Source organism: Necator americanus, chromosome V, assembly GCF_031761385.1.
Source record: "Necator americanus strain Aroian chromosome V, whole genome shotgun sequence".
Classification (NCBI taxonomy): domain Eukaryota; kingdom Metazoa; phylum Nematoda; class Chromadorea; order Rhabditida; family Ancylostomatidae; genus Necator; species Necator americanus.
Window position 1 is genome coordinate 15,454,376 of NC_087375.1, and position 15,730 is coordinate 15,470,105.

The 15,730-nt window shown below is 41.0% G+C and overlaps 2 protein-coding genes across 3 annotated transcripts; both read right to left on the reverse strand.

Moving 5' to 3' along the window:
• Positions 1 to 268: 268 nt before the first annotated feature.
• On the reverse strand, positions 269 to 6,889 carry RB195_013976 (uncharacterized protein; the record flags this gene model as incomplete). 2 transcript variants are annotated; one of them, XM_064204035.1, is made up of 15 exons in its annotated part: positions 269 to 352; positions 407 to 554; positions 2,158 to 2,262; positions 2,472 to 2,663; positions 3,363 to 3,496; positions 3,559 to 3,679; positions 3,747 to 3,898; positions 3,951 to 4,070; positions 4,127 to 4,210; positions 4,272 to 4,369; positions 4,749 to 4,900; positions 4,975 to 5,062; positions 5,118 to 5,262; positions 6,637 to 6,750; positions 6,830 to 6,889. In XM_064204035.1, 15 exons carry the CDS (start codon positions 6,887 to 6,889, stop codon positions 269 to 271), a joined length of 1,797 nt encoding a protein of 598 aa, XP_064059915.1. The 2 variants fall into 2 exon arrangements, with proteins under 2 accessions (XP_064059915.1, XP_064059916.1); XM_064204034.1 differs by having other exon boundaries at positions 6,812 to 6,889.
• A 2,340-nt stretch (positions 6,890 to 9,229) lies between these two features.
• On the reverse strand, positions 9,230 to 9,583 carry RB195_013977 (uncharacterized protein; the record flags this gene model as incomplete). Its single annotated transcript, XM_064204036.1, has 1 exon — positions 9,230 to 9,583. The coding sequence occupies one exon, from the start codon at positions 9,581 to 9,583 to the stop codon at positions 9,230 to 9,232; it is 354 nt and encodes a 117-aa protein (XP_064059917.1).
• Positions 9,584 to 15,730: the final 6,147 nt, after the last annotated feature.

Consider the following 15,730-nt stretch of genomic DNA (forward strand, 5'->3'; position numbering starts at 1 on the left):
TGAAATTCTGGCGCTTCATGAGGGAAGTTATACTACAAAGAAACTCAACATAACCCATAACCTTAAATGCAGTAGATCACAAAATAGCTGTTATCGTAGTGTCGATAATAACGAGTGTATAGTGATCACTGGAGTTTGGCTATTTTGAGAAGAAAAAAAGGTAAATTGTCAGGAAAGAATTTCAATGAGACTGGAAGCAAAGTAAAACCGGTGAACGTATAGATAAACCTAAAATAATTGGACAAAAGGTGCGTCCGCAAAGAATTGTTCAGTCCCATTCGTCCAATTCCTCGGCGTTCAAGAAACTACCAGTGGTATATGTACAAAGGAACGATGAACGCCTATCCAGCTCCTAGATGACCATATTACATCCTCACATAAGCAAACAGAATATTTTATTTTGAACCTGGGTCTCTTCAGTATCCTCTTCGCTATATTTCACTTTTCCTTCCAAGAACCGTAGTTGGGGATCACGTGTGAAATGTGTCAGAGTTGAAGCTACCACGAAGTTTCCATGTGAATATACCGTTTCATTTGTCCATAAGTCTGGGAGCCTGAGTGGAAAATCAATTATGTTAACCGTAAAATTGTCCGTCTGTCTGAGTGTCTGACGCCACTTTCCACAAGCATTCAGAAATTTGCGAAATCCCAAAGTTGAATTACTGCAGCCATACATGCGATAGTTGGAGCCGCTGCTCTGCTCCCCTTCACTTTTGCACATTTGGCGAAGGGATCCTCATCACTTCAACTGCGCCCATTACCCAGACCCCCTTCATCTGAAGATGGTTTCTTCCAATCACACCCATGACTGCAGCGATCAGTCACATGGGTTGTTATGGTGCTGTTCACTGCCACGAGTTTGCGCCGCAGATCCCTAAGGGGATTTCGAGTTATAGTGTGTGATAAAATTTTAACGTTTGAAGGTGATAGCAGAATTACATGTTCAACGGTGCTATAGCAAGCTGTGAATAGGATCGAGACAAGGCGAGGAAGACGCGAAACATTACCTTAGGCAATGATTAGGTTTCTCCTTTTCTATCGCATAAAATTGGTCGGAATTTGACCTTTAGAGATAATCGACTACGCTGATCAAGATTATGGGTACGAAAGCGATACCTTTCAGCAACGATCGATTCCATCAATTTTTTTTTTTTTACTTTCACTACAAACCTCCCCAAGGATTTGTGGAATACGACAAGAACTACAGAGGTATTTGGCTCGTGATAACGATATGTCGTAGAAAGTGTCTTCAAACGATTCTCGACGTTACTGACTATTTTCGTTATATGGACGGTGGAAAAGAAACAGTTTATTTTCTTTTTGACACTGATAACAATTTTTACATATATCAAAAAACTTTCATACTTTCTAAGGTGATTTATACATTTCTGAAATAATTTGTAGAAATTCTGTTTTTTGATTTCGTTTTTTTTAAGCACTCCTGCTTCTTCACATTAGTACTTGTACTGGAAAAACAATGTGAAAGGCAGGAAAAGCCGACAATTCACGTTGGATGGAGATATCTCAACCAACAATAACGAGAATTTCTTTTTTCAAAGTCCGCCTATGGGTTTGAATCAACACGGTTAACAGAAAAACACAGAAAAACCTCTATTACACCCACTACACGATTTTAATGCACGTACAGATATATACAAGGAAGTATATTGCTGAGAATTTGTTGCAGCGTAGTATGAAAGGAAGATGTACGAGAGTCATTTACTTTTCAGACTCTTACTCTAACTGCCGACACCACAGCTACCAGTTATTTTACAACAGTTAGTCTTCCTCTCTTCGCAGCCACCGATCTGTTGTTGTTATAAATGTGGTGAAGTCAATTCCTAAATGTTTGCACAAAAAGTCCATCACTTAAGAAGTTAGTGGAGGGCTTGTCGGATATACCACTTATAGTATACCTACCTAAAGTTTATAAAAGTGCGTTGTGGCGCTGATAAGAACATTAGATTTATTCCCTGCTTGTCAAATAACACCTTTCAGTGACGTTTACCTTGGTTATCATCTGCTTGAATTTTTGGTCTTCGGTGACCAAGTAGTTGCGTTAACATCGTTCTCGAAGACGCCAAGATATAATACTCAGTAGGTGGATGTACTTGGATTCAAGGAAAAAAGAGCAAAAGTGAAGGATCAAAAACGTACTTTTGAAGAAGATCAGGTTGGACGTGAATCAGAGGTACAGCGGTTTCGTAAAACACTTTCGTGACATCAGTGATAGGAGAAGAGCAATACTTACTAATGACAGACCTGAATATGAAAAAAAAAACATAAAGAACGATTAAAGTTAAAATCATTGGTATCAAATTACTTGTGAGAAGCAGAAATACAAATTTCTGTGCATATCTTTCATCAACCAATTACAAAAAGAAAAAATGGCTCTTACAATACTCTTAGTAATATAACAAGATAGAAATATGAATGAGATATAATAAGATTAACGGCAAGTAACGACAGACCTCGTCATAGCTGTGAGCATATGAGCAGGAAGAGTTAGATGTCGTTTTATTTCAAGCATAGTTTGAAGAGCCAAGTGTAGTGGTAGGAGTGCTCGAGCTCTCTCTTCCGGTACTGCATCCAATTGTGGTTTTAGATCCAAATCTGACTCATTGGTCATGAATCCCGCCGCAATATAAGCTTGAATCATATCCCTGAAGTTCCGAAAAACGACTACTCCACAGATGTAGAAAAAATGTAGAAAACATGAGTGATACCAATAAGCTCTTTCCGGATAAAATGTAGATGGGTGGGTCCACTCACTGGCACCCTGATTTCTCGAAATAAATAACTAAATAAATAATCTCGAAATAAATAACTAAATAAATCAGTCGGGGCCCTAAGACCTAAGATTTAGTATTAGAGGATTTATGACGTACGTTTCTTATAAAGTTACTACGAAAAAAAGTAAGAAAGAGCGCCGAGCGCCCAGATATAAGGACGCCGCCACTGAGTCCCCCCCCCCCCCCCTCCCCACTCACAACAACATTTCCCCCTTTTCCCATTAGTTTAATATATATGTTTAATCATATTGAAACGAAATCAAATAGAAACGATCTAAATAGCTAGAAACGATCTAAATAGCTGGTAATGTTTTTCGTCCATTAACCACACACACGCTTTTGTGAGCGCAAAATTACAAAAAGTAACTCACAATAAATGAGGTCACTTCAAGTTTCATACCGGGCAGTCAACCTGTCGAGCTCGCCGCAGAAGTTTAATGTTATAAAAATAAGCAAAAGTCTAATAGCAAATCGTGGGGTGTGAGCTCATACTCGTGTAATCAAACTTAGAAAAAGGAAGCTTATGTAGAAGAAATAACCAAGACAATGCATTGTACAAGAAAAGCCCACCTCCTAAAACGTTCCACCCCGATCTCCAAGAGAATTTGTATAGACGTTAGAGTTTCGAGTCGAGGAAGCATCAAATTGCGAGATTGTGCATCACGTATGAGGCGTGCAATAGTAGACTTGTTGTCCTCATGTAGCTATAAAACAAAAAAAAAAGAGCAAATATTCCATACTTAAGGAAAAACTACAAAAATCCTACGATGGCATTGATGCGGCACTGTTTTAGCGCATCAAAAACAATGTTAAGTGCCGCGACTAGTGTTTCAAAGCTGCCACATTTCTTGAGAATATCCCATAGAAGTTCAGTGAAGTCTACATGCCTAAAATTTTACTTACTGATAGTCCCGGGGAATAAGACTGATCCATAGCGTAGTATGGAACTCATACCTCATTTTATGTGCTGTGTGCTCTGGTTCATTGCTTTGAACTCTGTACTGAATCACAAGCAGGCGCACTGCTTCAAGCACCGCATTGTGAGTACTTTCAGAAGAAGATGGCCAAATCATGGTTGCTCCCGAATCCAAAACGCAGGCCATTATCTAAACAACTAGTTATTTGGCACATGGCCTAGAAAGATCTAAGAAAACTAACCAATAAGTACTCAAGTTCCTCGGTGTTTTCTAAAAGAGCAATGCGCTTGTCTTTCCATCCAGGCGAGATGTGGAAAACTGCAGTCGCAGACGGAGAAGGATTTGAAAGATAGTCACCCGCCTAATGGGAAAAGGGAAAAAATGTTTGAAAAAGTACGCGAAAATGAACTGACCGACCGAAATTTCCCACTTGAAAGTTAGTGTTATGTTCGAAGGAAGCCCGCCAGGACTCCACGCTGATGACACATTCTTTCCTAATATCTGCAAAAATAAAACAACGAATAATACTCAATACTGAGAACAGCACACAATATCTATATACCTTGTACAATGCCATAGCCTTACTTCTCCCTTCGAGTGCACTGTCAAAGCGTAGAAGAAGAGCATGGAGTGCAGCCTCACATTCTTTTCCAAAAAGGCCTGAAAGACACACATGTAGAAAATACCACAGTATAGCAGAGACCATGAAACCTAAAATTCATGAACATCCTAAAAAAAACAGTACAGTGACCATGACAACCCCAAAACCAATGCATCTGGAAAAAAGATTTGCATGTGGGATGTGTGTGAAAGAGAGAGAAAGAAAGAAATGGGAAAAAGAGCCAAGTAGAATATATGCACAAAATTCGCTCTTCTCAGAGAGTGAATGCCCCTCCGAGTGTGCTAGCCAAAGATGGACATAACCGGAGCTCAAGGATAAGACACAGTTCACATAACAGAGGGATTGCTACCATCAATGAAGAACGCTGTGATGAAAATTAGGCAATAACTCCAGGGGAAAAGCGGAATGGAGACATACCTAAACATCTTGTGTGGAAGGTTGAAAGTTTTCCTTTTAAGAAGTGGAAGCCCAGGAAAATAGATCCAAGATTGTCTTCTGCGTTTGCAGCAATCCAGATCGGCATGTTCAAAAAACGTTTGTCCAAAGAAGGAAGACTACGACTCATCAATCTAGGGAATGGAGGAACCATCTTGCCGTGAAAAAATGTGATACAGGTGCATCATTTTAGAAGCCATCTACATACCTGTTACGCAAACTAAAAGCGGCTGCTGCTCCCAGCGGATTGCAATCAAAAGCTGTAGCAGGTATGATAACTTGATGCCCACGAAACCCTGTGTAGGAAAAATTAAAGTTGCTGAACCTTTGCAATTGTAGCATGAAACTTACTGCCACTGTCGGCATTGCACCGCTCTTCCAACTTTGAAAGGGAAAGAAAGTCAAAAATTAGAGGACCGTTACTATTTTCTTGTTCTTCGTTCATAGCAAAGTCGGCACAATCATGCTCCTTTACATCTCTGTCAACATTCTCGTTCTGAAACTACGAAATGCTAGAGTAAGCAGTTTATCACTGCTTATTCACATTGAACATTACTAGTGTCGGTGCGAAATATGCTCAGCTTATAAGTGCTATGAACCTTAGTGTGGGGCAGCACATGAGTGTGAATCACGGAGACAAAGAGCGTGTGTCGCGAAATATCCTATATACCCAGCGGAACCTTTTCGGTATTGAAAGCACTGTTTTTTCAAATGCACTCACTTTTATTTTCCTCAAAGGAAACGTACCATGGGATTTTCTATGTTTGGGTCATAGATAGTTCGTGGTGTAGATTCCGAGTATAGGTGCGGCCATGCCAATACTTGTCATCTACCCACGTATCTACGCTCTGAACTCTATTTCTCACTCAACTCACTCATCTGAAGATCGCTTTACCATTTTCTCCTAAAAGACTATAAAAAAGACCAGACTACTTGAAATACAGCACCACACACCGTATATGTCAAGTTAGGAAACTTAATCATGTTCAGTCAGTCGTGTGCCTTCGCCTACTGCATTATTTCTGTTCCTTCTTAAAGACATCACTCCACGAATCTGAGGTGGTTCGGATTTCAGGTGGAGTATTCGTATACTGGATCGTAGATTAAGGAGAGAGAGAGAGAGGTGGTTCCGTCCATTTCTTCCTAATTGCCGTAAAAAACGGTCCGGAAGACATGGGTTCGGACGTTATGGCGCACTATTTCCTACAAGGAGTTCGACTGGAGAGAGTCAGCCTTGTGCAGCGCCGTTTTTTGCGGCAATTAGGAAGAAATGGACGGAATCATCCTCCTCTCCATAATCTACTATCCCTTATAAGAATACTCCACCTGAAATATGCACCACCTCAGATTCGTGCGGTGATGCCTTTAAGCAATCATGAAAGATGCTGCGAGTATGAAACATGACAGTAGCCATTTTTCACTGAATGAGTAGCCACTTTCTTTACAAGCAAGCAAACTATCATTAGCAAGTTATGGCTCATTAACTTTGTTTATAATCTATAATAAGAGAGTTCGAAATTAATTAAGGAAACAAATCCCGTTGTTACCGTTCGAAAATGGTAGTTCCGAACGGAAAGATGATCAGTTAACTGAAGCTGCTTCACTGAGAAAAAAAAAACACCAGATTCCGACTACTTCATAAGCACTTTAGCCTTTGAGGAACAGACTACAGACTATACATTGCATTCCGACTCCCCTAAAATGTTGTGCCTTTGGTATTCAGAGACAAGAAAAAGGTGTTAGATAGGCTCAACAGAAAACTATACGAATACAATTAAAGGTATGCATAAATGGTCGATTATCACACGAATAGTGAAGAAACACCTAGTGAAAATCTAGTATTAAAAAAAACTAGATCAAGAAAACATACTAGTTCTCCAACAGGGAGGTCTATGAAGATAATTTCATCTTGGCGTAGCCCCAAAAAGTCCACTAGGATGGGGACATCAGCACTTTTGCACACACGAAGGCGAAACTTACCGAGCTGGAATAGTATGGTCTGTGAATCAGCTTTAAACATATCCCTATGTGTATTTATAACTCACCAACAATGCATCACTCACACTATTTCTCGCAGTTTTATTGACGCCTTGTTCTTGGATATTACTGAGTATTTCAGTCATCTAGGAAGAAATTAGACAAATTAGAGTTCGACAGAGTAGCAAACACTGCACCACAACTTCACTGGAACTCAATCAACCCGCGCATCTCAAAAAATGCAATGTATTTGAAACCAGAAATTTAGCGCCACGAATGAAGGAGCGGGAGGTTCAAACGCTAGCATGAGTATCCACGCCCGCTTTCGGTGACTCAGTGGTGCCCTTATTTCTCGTCCCTCTGATTTACTTTTTTCTCTTGGTAACGTTACCTTACATGTCATAGATCCTAATGCTTATGCCTTAGAGGCTCGATCGATCTATTTACTTACTTCGGGAAATAAAGGCGCCACTGAGTGGCTCACAACTACATACATTTTACCCTTGTGTTGTATTACACAAGAATACATATGTTGCATACAGAGCTTACAGACCATACCACATATTTAAGTGGGATGTTCTAGGCTGCCTCAGATTTGCAAGGTAGTCTTCCATTCAGAGATAATCTTCACCTAAAGAAAATACCATCTATTCTTCGCAGTCTGCTCGTTGCTGTTCTCGTTATACGCGCTACATCTATCTATATCTTTACAGTTGCTTCTCTCGCATTCTCTTTGCTTTATATCTTATTTTTTTTTTCTTTTCCTTTTCTGACTGGATTCGTAAACAATTTTTAGTCTTCTTGCACACACAACACCGCGCTGTATCTGACGAGAAAGCCCATTCCTTCTGCAATACCACTGCAGACACTAGTTCTTCATTAGTGTTCATTGGGCATTGCAACAGAGGTCTTCGTAAGAAACAGCGTTCCGGGCTCGTCCGGTTACACTAATACAGGGAGAGACTATGCCAACATCTGACAGTTATCTTTGAATGTTGTCATGTTGTTAACCTTGTGTTCGTTTCTTTAGCAGCTTCCCCAGAACTTTACGACGCTCAACAAATCTGCACCATCCCTACTCTCACCCTCTTACCTTCCGCTTTTGTCAGTATTGTGGAGCGCAAGGACATAGCGATTGCTGCAAAAACGTAATGAACGCTGTTCAGTGAGCAGAAGTATCAGCTGGAAGGGCCCAAAGTATTTGAAAAAAGAACAGTTCTCATACTGTAGGTCGACCTTGTGTGCATATTGTGGCGACAGTTCCCACCTCCGATCATTGTCGAACATGAATAACATGCGAAGAGGGATTGCAGAACATGCGCCGCTGCTAGGTTTTCAGTGTAGAGCTAATTGTTATTGAAGGTTGTTGTTAATCACTGTATTCTTATGTTCTTTGTTCGAATTGTCGTCAAATTTTTATCGAAGACGACAATTTTGTGAGCAGCAGGTTAGTCACAATCCAGGCCGACCACGCTCACATCGGACCTGTGGTGAGACAGATGTCTGATGGTGATTTTGTGATGGTTACTTTAGCTTGTATAATGAGGATAAACTAATAAAGTTTCTGGTTTTTATTTTATTTTTATAAATTTTTTGAACAATCCGCTTGGGATGCGCCCCGCGTTCACTTCAATTCAGAATCGTTTGAGGTTTACGGACGTGTACCTGGCCTATACAATGACTTGCGGTGGCTAGCCGATGTGTCATGATGTGTGATGCTTTTATCCTCCCAGACAGGTCTGGTACCAATTTATCGACCCCGGAGAGATGAAAGTCTTTGTGAGCACTAGGGCTGATTCGAACCTATGATCGATGGTGCAGGAAGCGGAACATCTAACCGCTATACTCTACCCACCCCTCTCTTCATAATACGTTGCATTAATGAAAGCAATTATTAAAAAAAGGAAACAGGCGAATTTGGATCAAGGAACATTTATTGATTTACTACGTTTGGCTTTTATACAACATTTAGAATGGTACTTCAGTTCTGCATTGAAATACAGTTGTTGCGAAAACTGCGTATTACTACAGACTTCCAGTAATTCCTGGTCTTTTTGTCGCTGTTTGGCAAGGAATAAAAGGAGCGATCCTATTGAACGTGTTAATAGCTATTAAACTGAGACAAGTTCGTTATTAGCATGCGAGAATTCAGTTGCTAAGGGAAACAATGATGTGGAAATGGCAGATGGGATTCAATTTACGCAATTTCTATTCACGACTTTCAGTGCAGATACGGTCGACACGGTACGGACAGTAGTCTTCGATCTGAAGCAAGGGTGTGTAAGATAAAGCATCCAGGTGGGCAGAAACACCAGTACGTCGAAAGCAAAATCTCGTACAAGGAAGGATATCTCCATATATACCGAGTAATAGAAGAAGAACTGAAACATGTATACCTTCTGATTCAATCGCTGCATGACTGAAAAAGGAAAGTAGGGTAGTAGAGTTTGATAGGTTTTCCATTGAAAATTTTTCAACTAATTGTCTCAAGTTTGCCTAACACATGGATAACCAACAACACCACCAACAACAGCAAGATCATCAGAAACATCTTCCGATGCCCCTTCCAAAATGTTGCTTTTGTAGAACGGGGTTATACTAATCAATTTCGATGGACCCAACCGGTCACCGAAAGTATCTAGTCGAGTGACTTGTACCAACATGAATGCAGACGCTGCAAGATCCCACTTTTGAACAACGGCTTTCAGAACGATTGGATCTGGTCCCAACTTCGTTTGAGTCGACCGACGTTTATCTGCAGTGCACACAACAGTGATGACATGAATCGAAAAGAAAGAGCTTGTGAATAGCAGAAGCTTAAGTGAATATTTAGAAGTCATGCATGCACACTGACACTTTTACAAATAGTTGAGGTCCCGAGGCCGTTTGCAAACTAAGCAGCATACAACATGCAGAACCCAGCCACCTGCTGAAATGTTATATATTTTCGACTAAAACTTGAAATGAAGAAAATTCTCACCTGGAGGACGCAGCTCAAGGAAAGTGAAAAGCATATCGAACAAGCTAGAAAAAGTAATGACTTCTCCGATCTTCTCGTTGGCATGGACGACTTCCTATAAATTTTACATTGGTAGCGCCACTTGTTTCTTACCATTTTAAAACAACGGCTCTCACTTAGATAACGTTCGCCAGCGAATTATAATAACCACCGAACAAAGGATATCGAGAAAACATATGGTGCTGTTCACAACTACCATCATTAGACTGCTGCGCCACTGAAACTTATGACATGTATAGTAACATGCCGGTGACTTAACTTACACCCTGTTTCGTTTCCTTCATTTTTTAATATTTTAATAATTCATTCTAATTTTGTCAAGGTTATTGCAGGACGTATAACATGAATAGGATAACTAAGGGTAAATGGAAAGGAAAAGAACAGTTAAAATTAACAATGAAAGACAAACGGGTGGAGCAATGTGTAAGTACAGCTACAAAACATCCCAACTTCAGGGATGAATATTCTCCCATCACAAACATGACCATTGCTATGTTTAACTATAACGAAATTGTAATTTGTCAAAAGTACCTCTACAACGAAACATCTGTCACTAAACTTTCCTCGATTCATGCAGACATCCCCTTCACTCTTACCATTCATCTCCGATATGGTGAGAAAAAGCATTTTAAAGAGAAATGTGTTTCTTTTTGTTTTTGGAAAAACAGTGAATCGGTCAAAGATAAACTCAGACTAACGCAATTTCATTCAAAAAAGTTCACATTATTGCGAATCTTTTAGGTTTTTAATGGCATCGCCACACGAATCTGGGGTGGTGCGGTGGGTGTTCAAGTGGGCTATGCCTATACGGGGTCGTAGACTACGGGGAGGAGGGTGATTCCGTCCATTTCTTGCTACTTGGCGTAAAAAATGGCCCGGAAGATGCGGTGTGTGCACACGGCTATCACGCTCCAATCGAACTCCTTGTAGAAAATAGCGCGCCGGGACGCTCGAAGCCGTATCTTCCTAGCATTTTTTACGGCAATTAGGAAGCAATGGACGGAGTCACCCTTTTCCCCATAATCTACGACCCCGTATATTCATGACACCACGAATCTGGATCCATCTGAAACCCACGCCACCCCCAGATTCGTGGTGTGATACCTTTAAGGTGCAATAGTGTCGGTGTTACGATGTCCACACCTTTGTTTTCAACATCGAATGAATATTTTTGAAAATGTCGTGTTACCTATGGATCCTACTGAGATGCCCGTATTCCTCAAAAAAGGAGAAGGACGTCTTGAATCACAACCGAGAAGAGGAGCCCTTACCCTGGGGCTTCCATGGCCCTACCAGCACCAGGTTTAACATGACTATGTGTGCAACTAATGTGTTATATATTTAGATATTATGTCGTTGTTTCGTGTAGTGCTTCTACTGTATGTATCGTTACGCTAACTATGGCACTATAACTAGTGACTAGTGTGAGCGGTTAAGGTGCTGGATCCGAAGGGTTCAGCAGCGATGTTGAGTGGTTGAAGACATGTGGAATTAAGTTAACCATTGTGAAGGGAGTCTCTGTAGAAGCTGTAAGAAGCTGTAGAAGCTGCATATGCGCTTATATAGATCCGGAAGGGCTTCAAAACGGCATGGTGCGGCGCAAGCAGCTTTAGATGCATGCAATCGTGGCTGTGGCCAGCAACGTCTTCTCTTCCTTGGAAAATCATGCTACACATCACCACATCATCTTCGACCTTGGCCTGTCAGGTGTGTACGAATGCGTGTATGTTTGTGGAACAAAATCCCAGAAAACAGAGAGACGAGTTTAGCGGCGTCAGGAAGATGCGCCAGTGGTAAAAGGTGATAAAGCGATTGCACTACGCAGATATCCGCTAACATCACGGCAACGCGGCTACTGATGCCCTGACGAAGGCGACAACGCCGAAACGTTAGCCGTAATAAAGTTGGTTAACAATCTTGGCTGTTGCTTAAATTTGACTATCGAGAAGGTGACAAAGTTTTGTGAGACCGGTCCCACTGTGTCGAATTGCCTTATCGGCACCAGAAAGCGCTGAGAAGGATTTAACGGTACTTAATTGATGCGACGACGCCAGCAATTGAAATCAGTCTATTGTGGACCCCGCAATATCGGAGTCAGGGTAGTGCAGCCGATCGAGCAATAGATGAGTTCTGCTACCTCGCTTGTATGCTGAAGAGACAGCTGCATTCATTAGCTGTATTCAGGCAGACAGAGATATTCAGCAAAGATGCACTAAAGCTAATTCGGCATTCAACCCTTTGACCAAGTGCTTGTGGTAGACCCCCATCGCCAACGAAGTCAAACTGCAAATCTACCTATCCGCAATTAACCCTAACATGAGGTGCGGATCGGAAACTTGGGCAACGCAGTCGACGGTGTTGGAAAAGCTTAAAGAGAAAGTTGTTTAGATGACCGTTAGGGTACTTTTGAATCGTAGCGAATCGTGAGTCGAGACGAGTCCAACGGCGGAAAGTGTGTCGGTGCTAGAAAGAAAGAAGATAAAATGGTGTGAAAGGGGTCCCACGGGATGATCTTGTGGCGCAGCGATGAATTTAGGTGGGACGGGTTCCACGATGTCGAGTTGGCCCGTCGACACCAGAAGGTGCTGAGAGGAATTTCACATCACGGGATTGGTGGGATAACGCCAAAATTTGGAATCTGCGGATTGTTGTGGACCAATACCGCAGAATAGATCCAAGATATCTTGCAGCAAATTAAATGAGACATTGGACCTTTTTATGCCGTGACAAGTGCATAAAACCCTAATGTACTCCTCTGTTTTTCTACTCCCCTGTGGTTACCCTCACTACATTTTCCGGATTCTTCCCTCAAAATACATGCAGACATGAATGGCGGATACATGTAGACAACTGCTTAAATAGTAGATAGCAATATACGCGACATGACGCAACACCCTTATCTTTGTTATTGTGAAGATGGCATTCATTCCATTTCACGTTTCTACAACATTATGTCTTAATTGCTGAGCTTAATGTTGCTTAATGTTCTTTAAAATGTAGGCTATACAGACGCTTATAGTAAAATGCCTACAAGGAAACATAGATGAAATCTTTCATCAATGCACATTTTTTGAGGAAGTAGTAAAACAAACTTTGTCTGGAAAAGCATTTTGAGTTCTACGGCAGAAATTCACGGGAAGTGCTCCTGCTTTAAAGGCATCACCCCTTTGAATCTGAGGTGGTACGAATGTCAGATGGAGTATTCGTATATGGGATCGTAGAGTAAGGAGAGAGAGGTGATTTTGTCCATTCCTTCCTAATTGCCGTAAAACACGGCTCGGAAGATACGGCTTCGAGCGTTCCGACGCGCTATTTTCTACAAGGAAAGTGGGAGTTCGATTGGGGCGTGTGCACACGCCGCATCTTCCGGGCCGTTTTTTACGCCAATTAGCAAGAAATGGACGGAATCACCCACCTCTCCATAATCTACGATCCCGTGTACGAATACTCCGCCTGAAATTCGTACCACCTCAGATTCGTGGGGTGATGCCTTTGAATTAGTAATTGAAGTGGGGGTAAGTGAAGGCATAGAAGCGAGCACCGGAACAAGTCTGAAGTCCGATGAACGCTGGAATTTTATTCTGGTAATTAGTAAATGACAATCAAAGAGATTAAAACTACGTTTCGACAGCAGGAGTTTCTTTAAAAAAAAAAAGCAAATATATACCTCACAAGCAGTACGAGCTACGAATTTTCGTGCACTCCTAAACCGAAACTGAACTCACCCTGGGAAAAATCTTCTTGTAATCAATAGCTAAAGAAGAAGAGTTGATCAACGGCGTGTAAAAAACTTGGGCTGGCATAAGAAACCATGTTGTAAGAATTGGTAGCAAATATAACGTGAGAGTTAGGCTGCGGCAAAGTCGCAGTTGGAGCTAAAAGTTCAAGGTGGACATCTGGTTAAGCGTATTTTGCAATATTAGATAGGTTTACCTTATCCGACCTGAGGGGTTTAATCACTGCAGCTACCCGTAGGCAAGAAATACTGAAGGATGAGTAAATGCTAGCATAACAGAGATAGTAAGATATTACATAAATCAGAGTCATAAAGGGTCCAAGAGGAATACTACATATTAATCTTGTAGCTAATCCCGTCAGAGGGAAACGAACAAAAATCATGGCGAAAGCAAAAGTCGTGAGCGTCTGAACAGTGGAAGCTGCTAAATAATGAACTTGAATCAAGTAATAAGTTGCAAAAGGACACCAGTTCTTTCATTCCTTCAGAAGTTTTGAAAATTTCTTTTTTTAGGCTCATCGCACGGCGAACGTTGACAAGGAACAGTGGTGTAATAGAGAGAGAATCCACCCCACAGAGATAATCACCAGATGTTTCACCAATGAATTGGAAATATCACATTATATTATATCTATCAAATCCATTATAAGCTTGCAGAATTGTGATATGCATTCGTAGCGGAGATTAACATGAATTTTTGATTCTGACAATCGAGGACTTAACCAAGTGAGTAAATATAATTAATTGTACCTGCTTGTTCGAACAGAAACGCACATAATCTCGAGACAAATTTTGTAAGACTTCATTACACCTGATTGATGAATAGCATATGCTCAACATTGATGATTTGAACGAAAAAATTGTCGACAACAAAAATGTTCACAAAAAAGTTTTTGTGTCTAATCATTGGAGGAACCCTCTTGTTTTTTTTTTGGACAGCACATGTATATCTCAAAAATAACCTTGTTAACAACGTTATTGTTAATTTTGACATGGTCAGGATTTCGCACCCCACAATTACTGCCCTAGGTCTCGGTTCGCGGCTGTAAGTAGTACCACAGCCTCTCTTTTGCATATACCAGCCATTTTTTTTGTAGATGTTTGTGGTCTGTCCCAGAACTGGTATGTGAGAGGGAGAAAACTTTGCATTCCCATTAGAAATCACTACTGTCGTAGCTTCCCCATTAGAGAATCGGACCGAGCCTGTACATTTTTATAATCTTCAGTTCAGACTGTTTACAGACACAGATACAAAGATGGTTTTTATGCAAATATATATACATAAATATCCAAACCTATAATATGACTCACTAATAGTCGGTCATGAACAAATATGTTGTAGAATATGCTCGACAATCGTTTTTTTCTTCCCAAAGTAATTGCCACAATTTTGTACGTAACATAAATGGATGGTACAGAATAGAGAATGCTGAGCAGAAATGCTGCTATGAATAAGTATTCAGTTGAGCCAATTTTAAGCAGCTTAGCATAGCTGCAGTTCCCATTTACAGTATCCATACCATATACCCTAAAATAGAAATTATTGGGGTGAGCATTTTCAAAATCTACTAAAATGAGAGAAGTTTACGTAAACCAGCTGACATGCAATTTCCGCGCACGGCTACTCTAGTGATTCCGATTGTGCTGTGTTTTTTTTACACACTGAGTACCTTAAGGCACTGCCTTACTTGACTTGACTTAATTGATTAGTTGATATTATCACCAGACGCGATTCTCTCCATCTTCGCCGAGATGTGTCATCCTTAAATATAGCTCTGGTAAACCTTCTCGATCATGAGCAAGAGATTGCACAGAACCAATCCCTTCGCTGCTGTTCCATATCCTGCGAAACCTTACATCTCACCTGAACTGCCTATCCACGCCGAGGGTCCTCAGGTCCTTTTTCGCCATCTGAGTCCAAAACTTCCTTTTTTGGCCAGGTGGTCTTTTCCAGATTAAACCAAGAACAAACGCTTCACAACACGAACACGTTCAACAAGGCTGGCCTCCTCAGTATATCGTAAAAGAAGCGGGAGAAGAATTTTCCGTAGCTACTTTCGGTGTTTAAATTGTGCATCATTCTTTCAAGTATCATGCGGCGGTAAAACATCAACTTCTGCATAAAGGTCTTCTTTGTTGGAATCCCCTAGGCGAAAAGTATCTCAGCAGCCGTTTAAATAGCTTTCTCTAATATAGCTTAGCAACTGAGGCTCTCCAACACCCTAGAAGGTG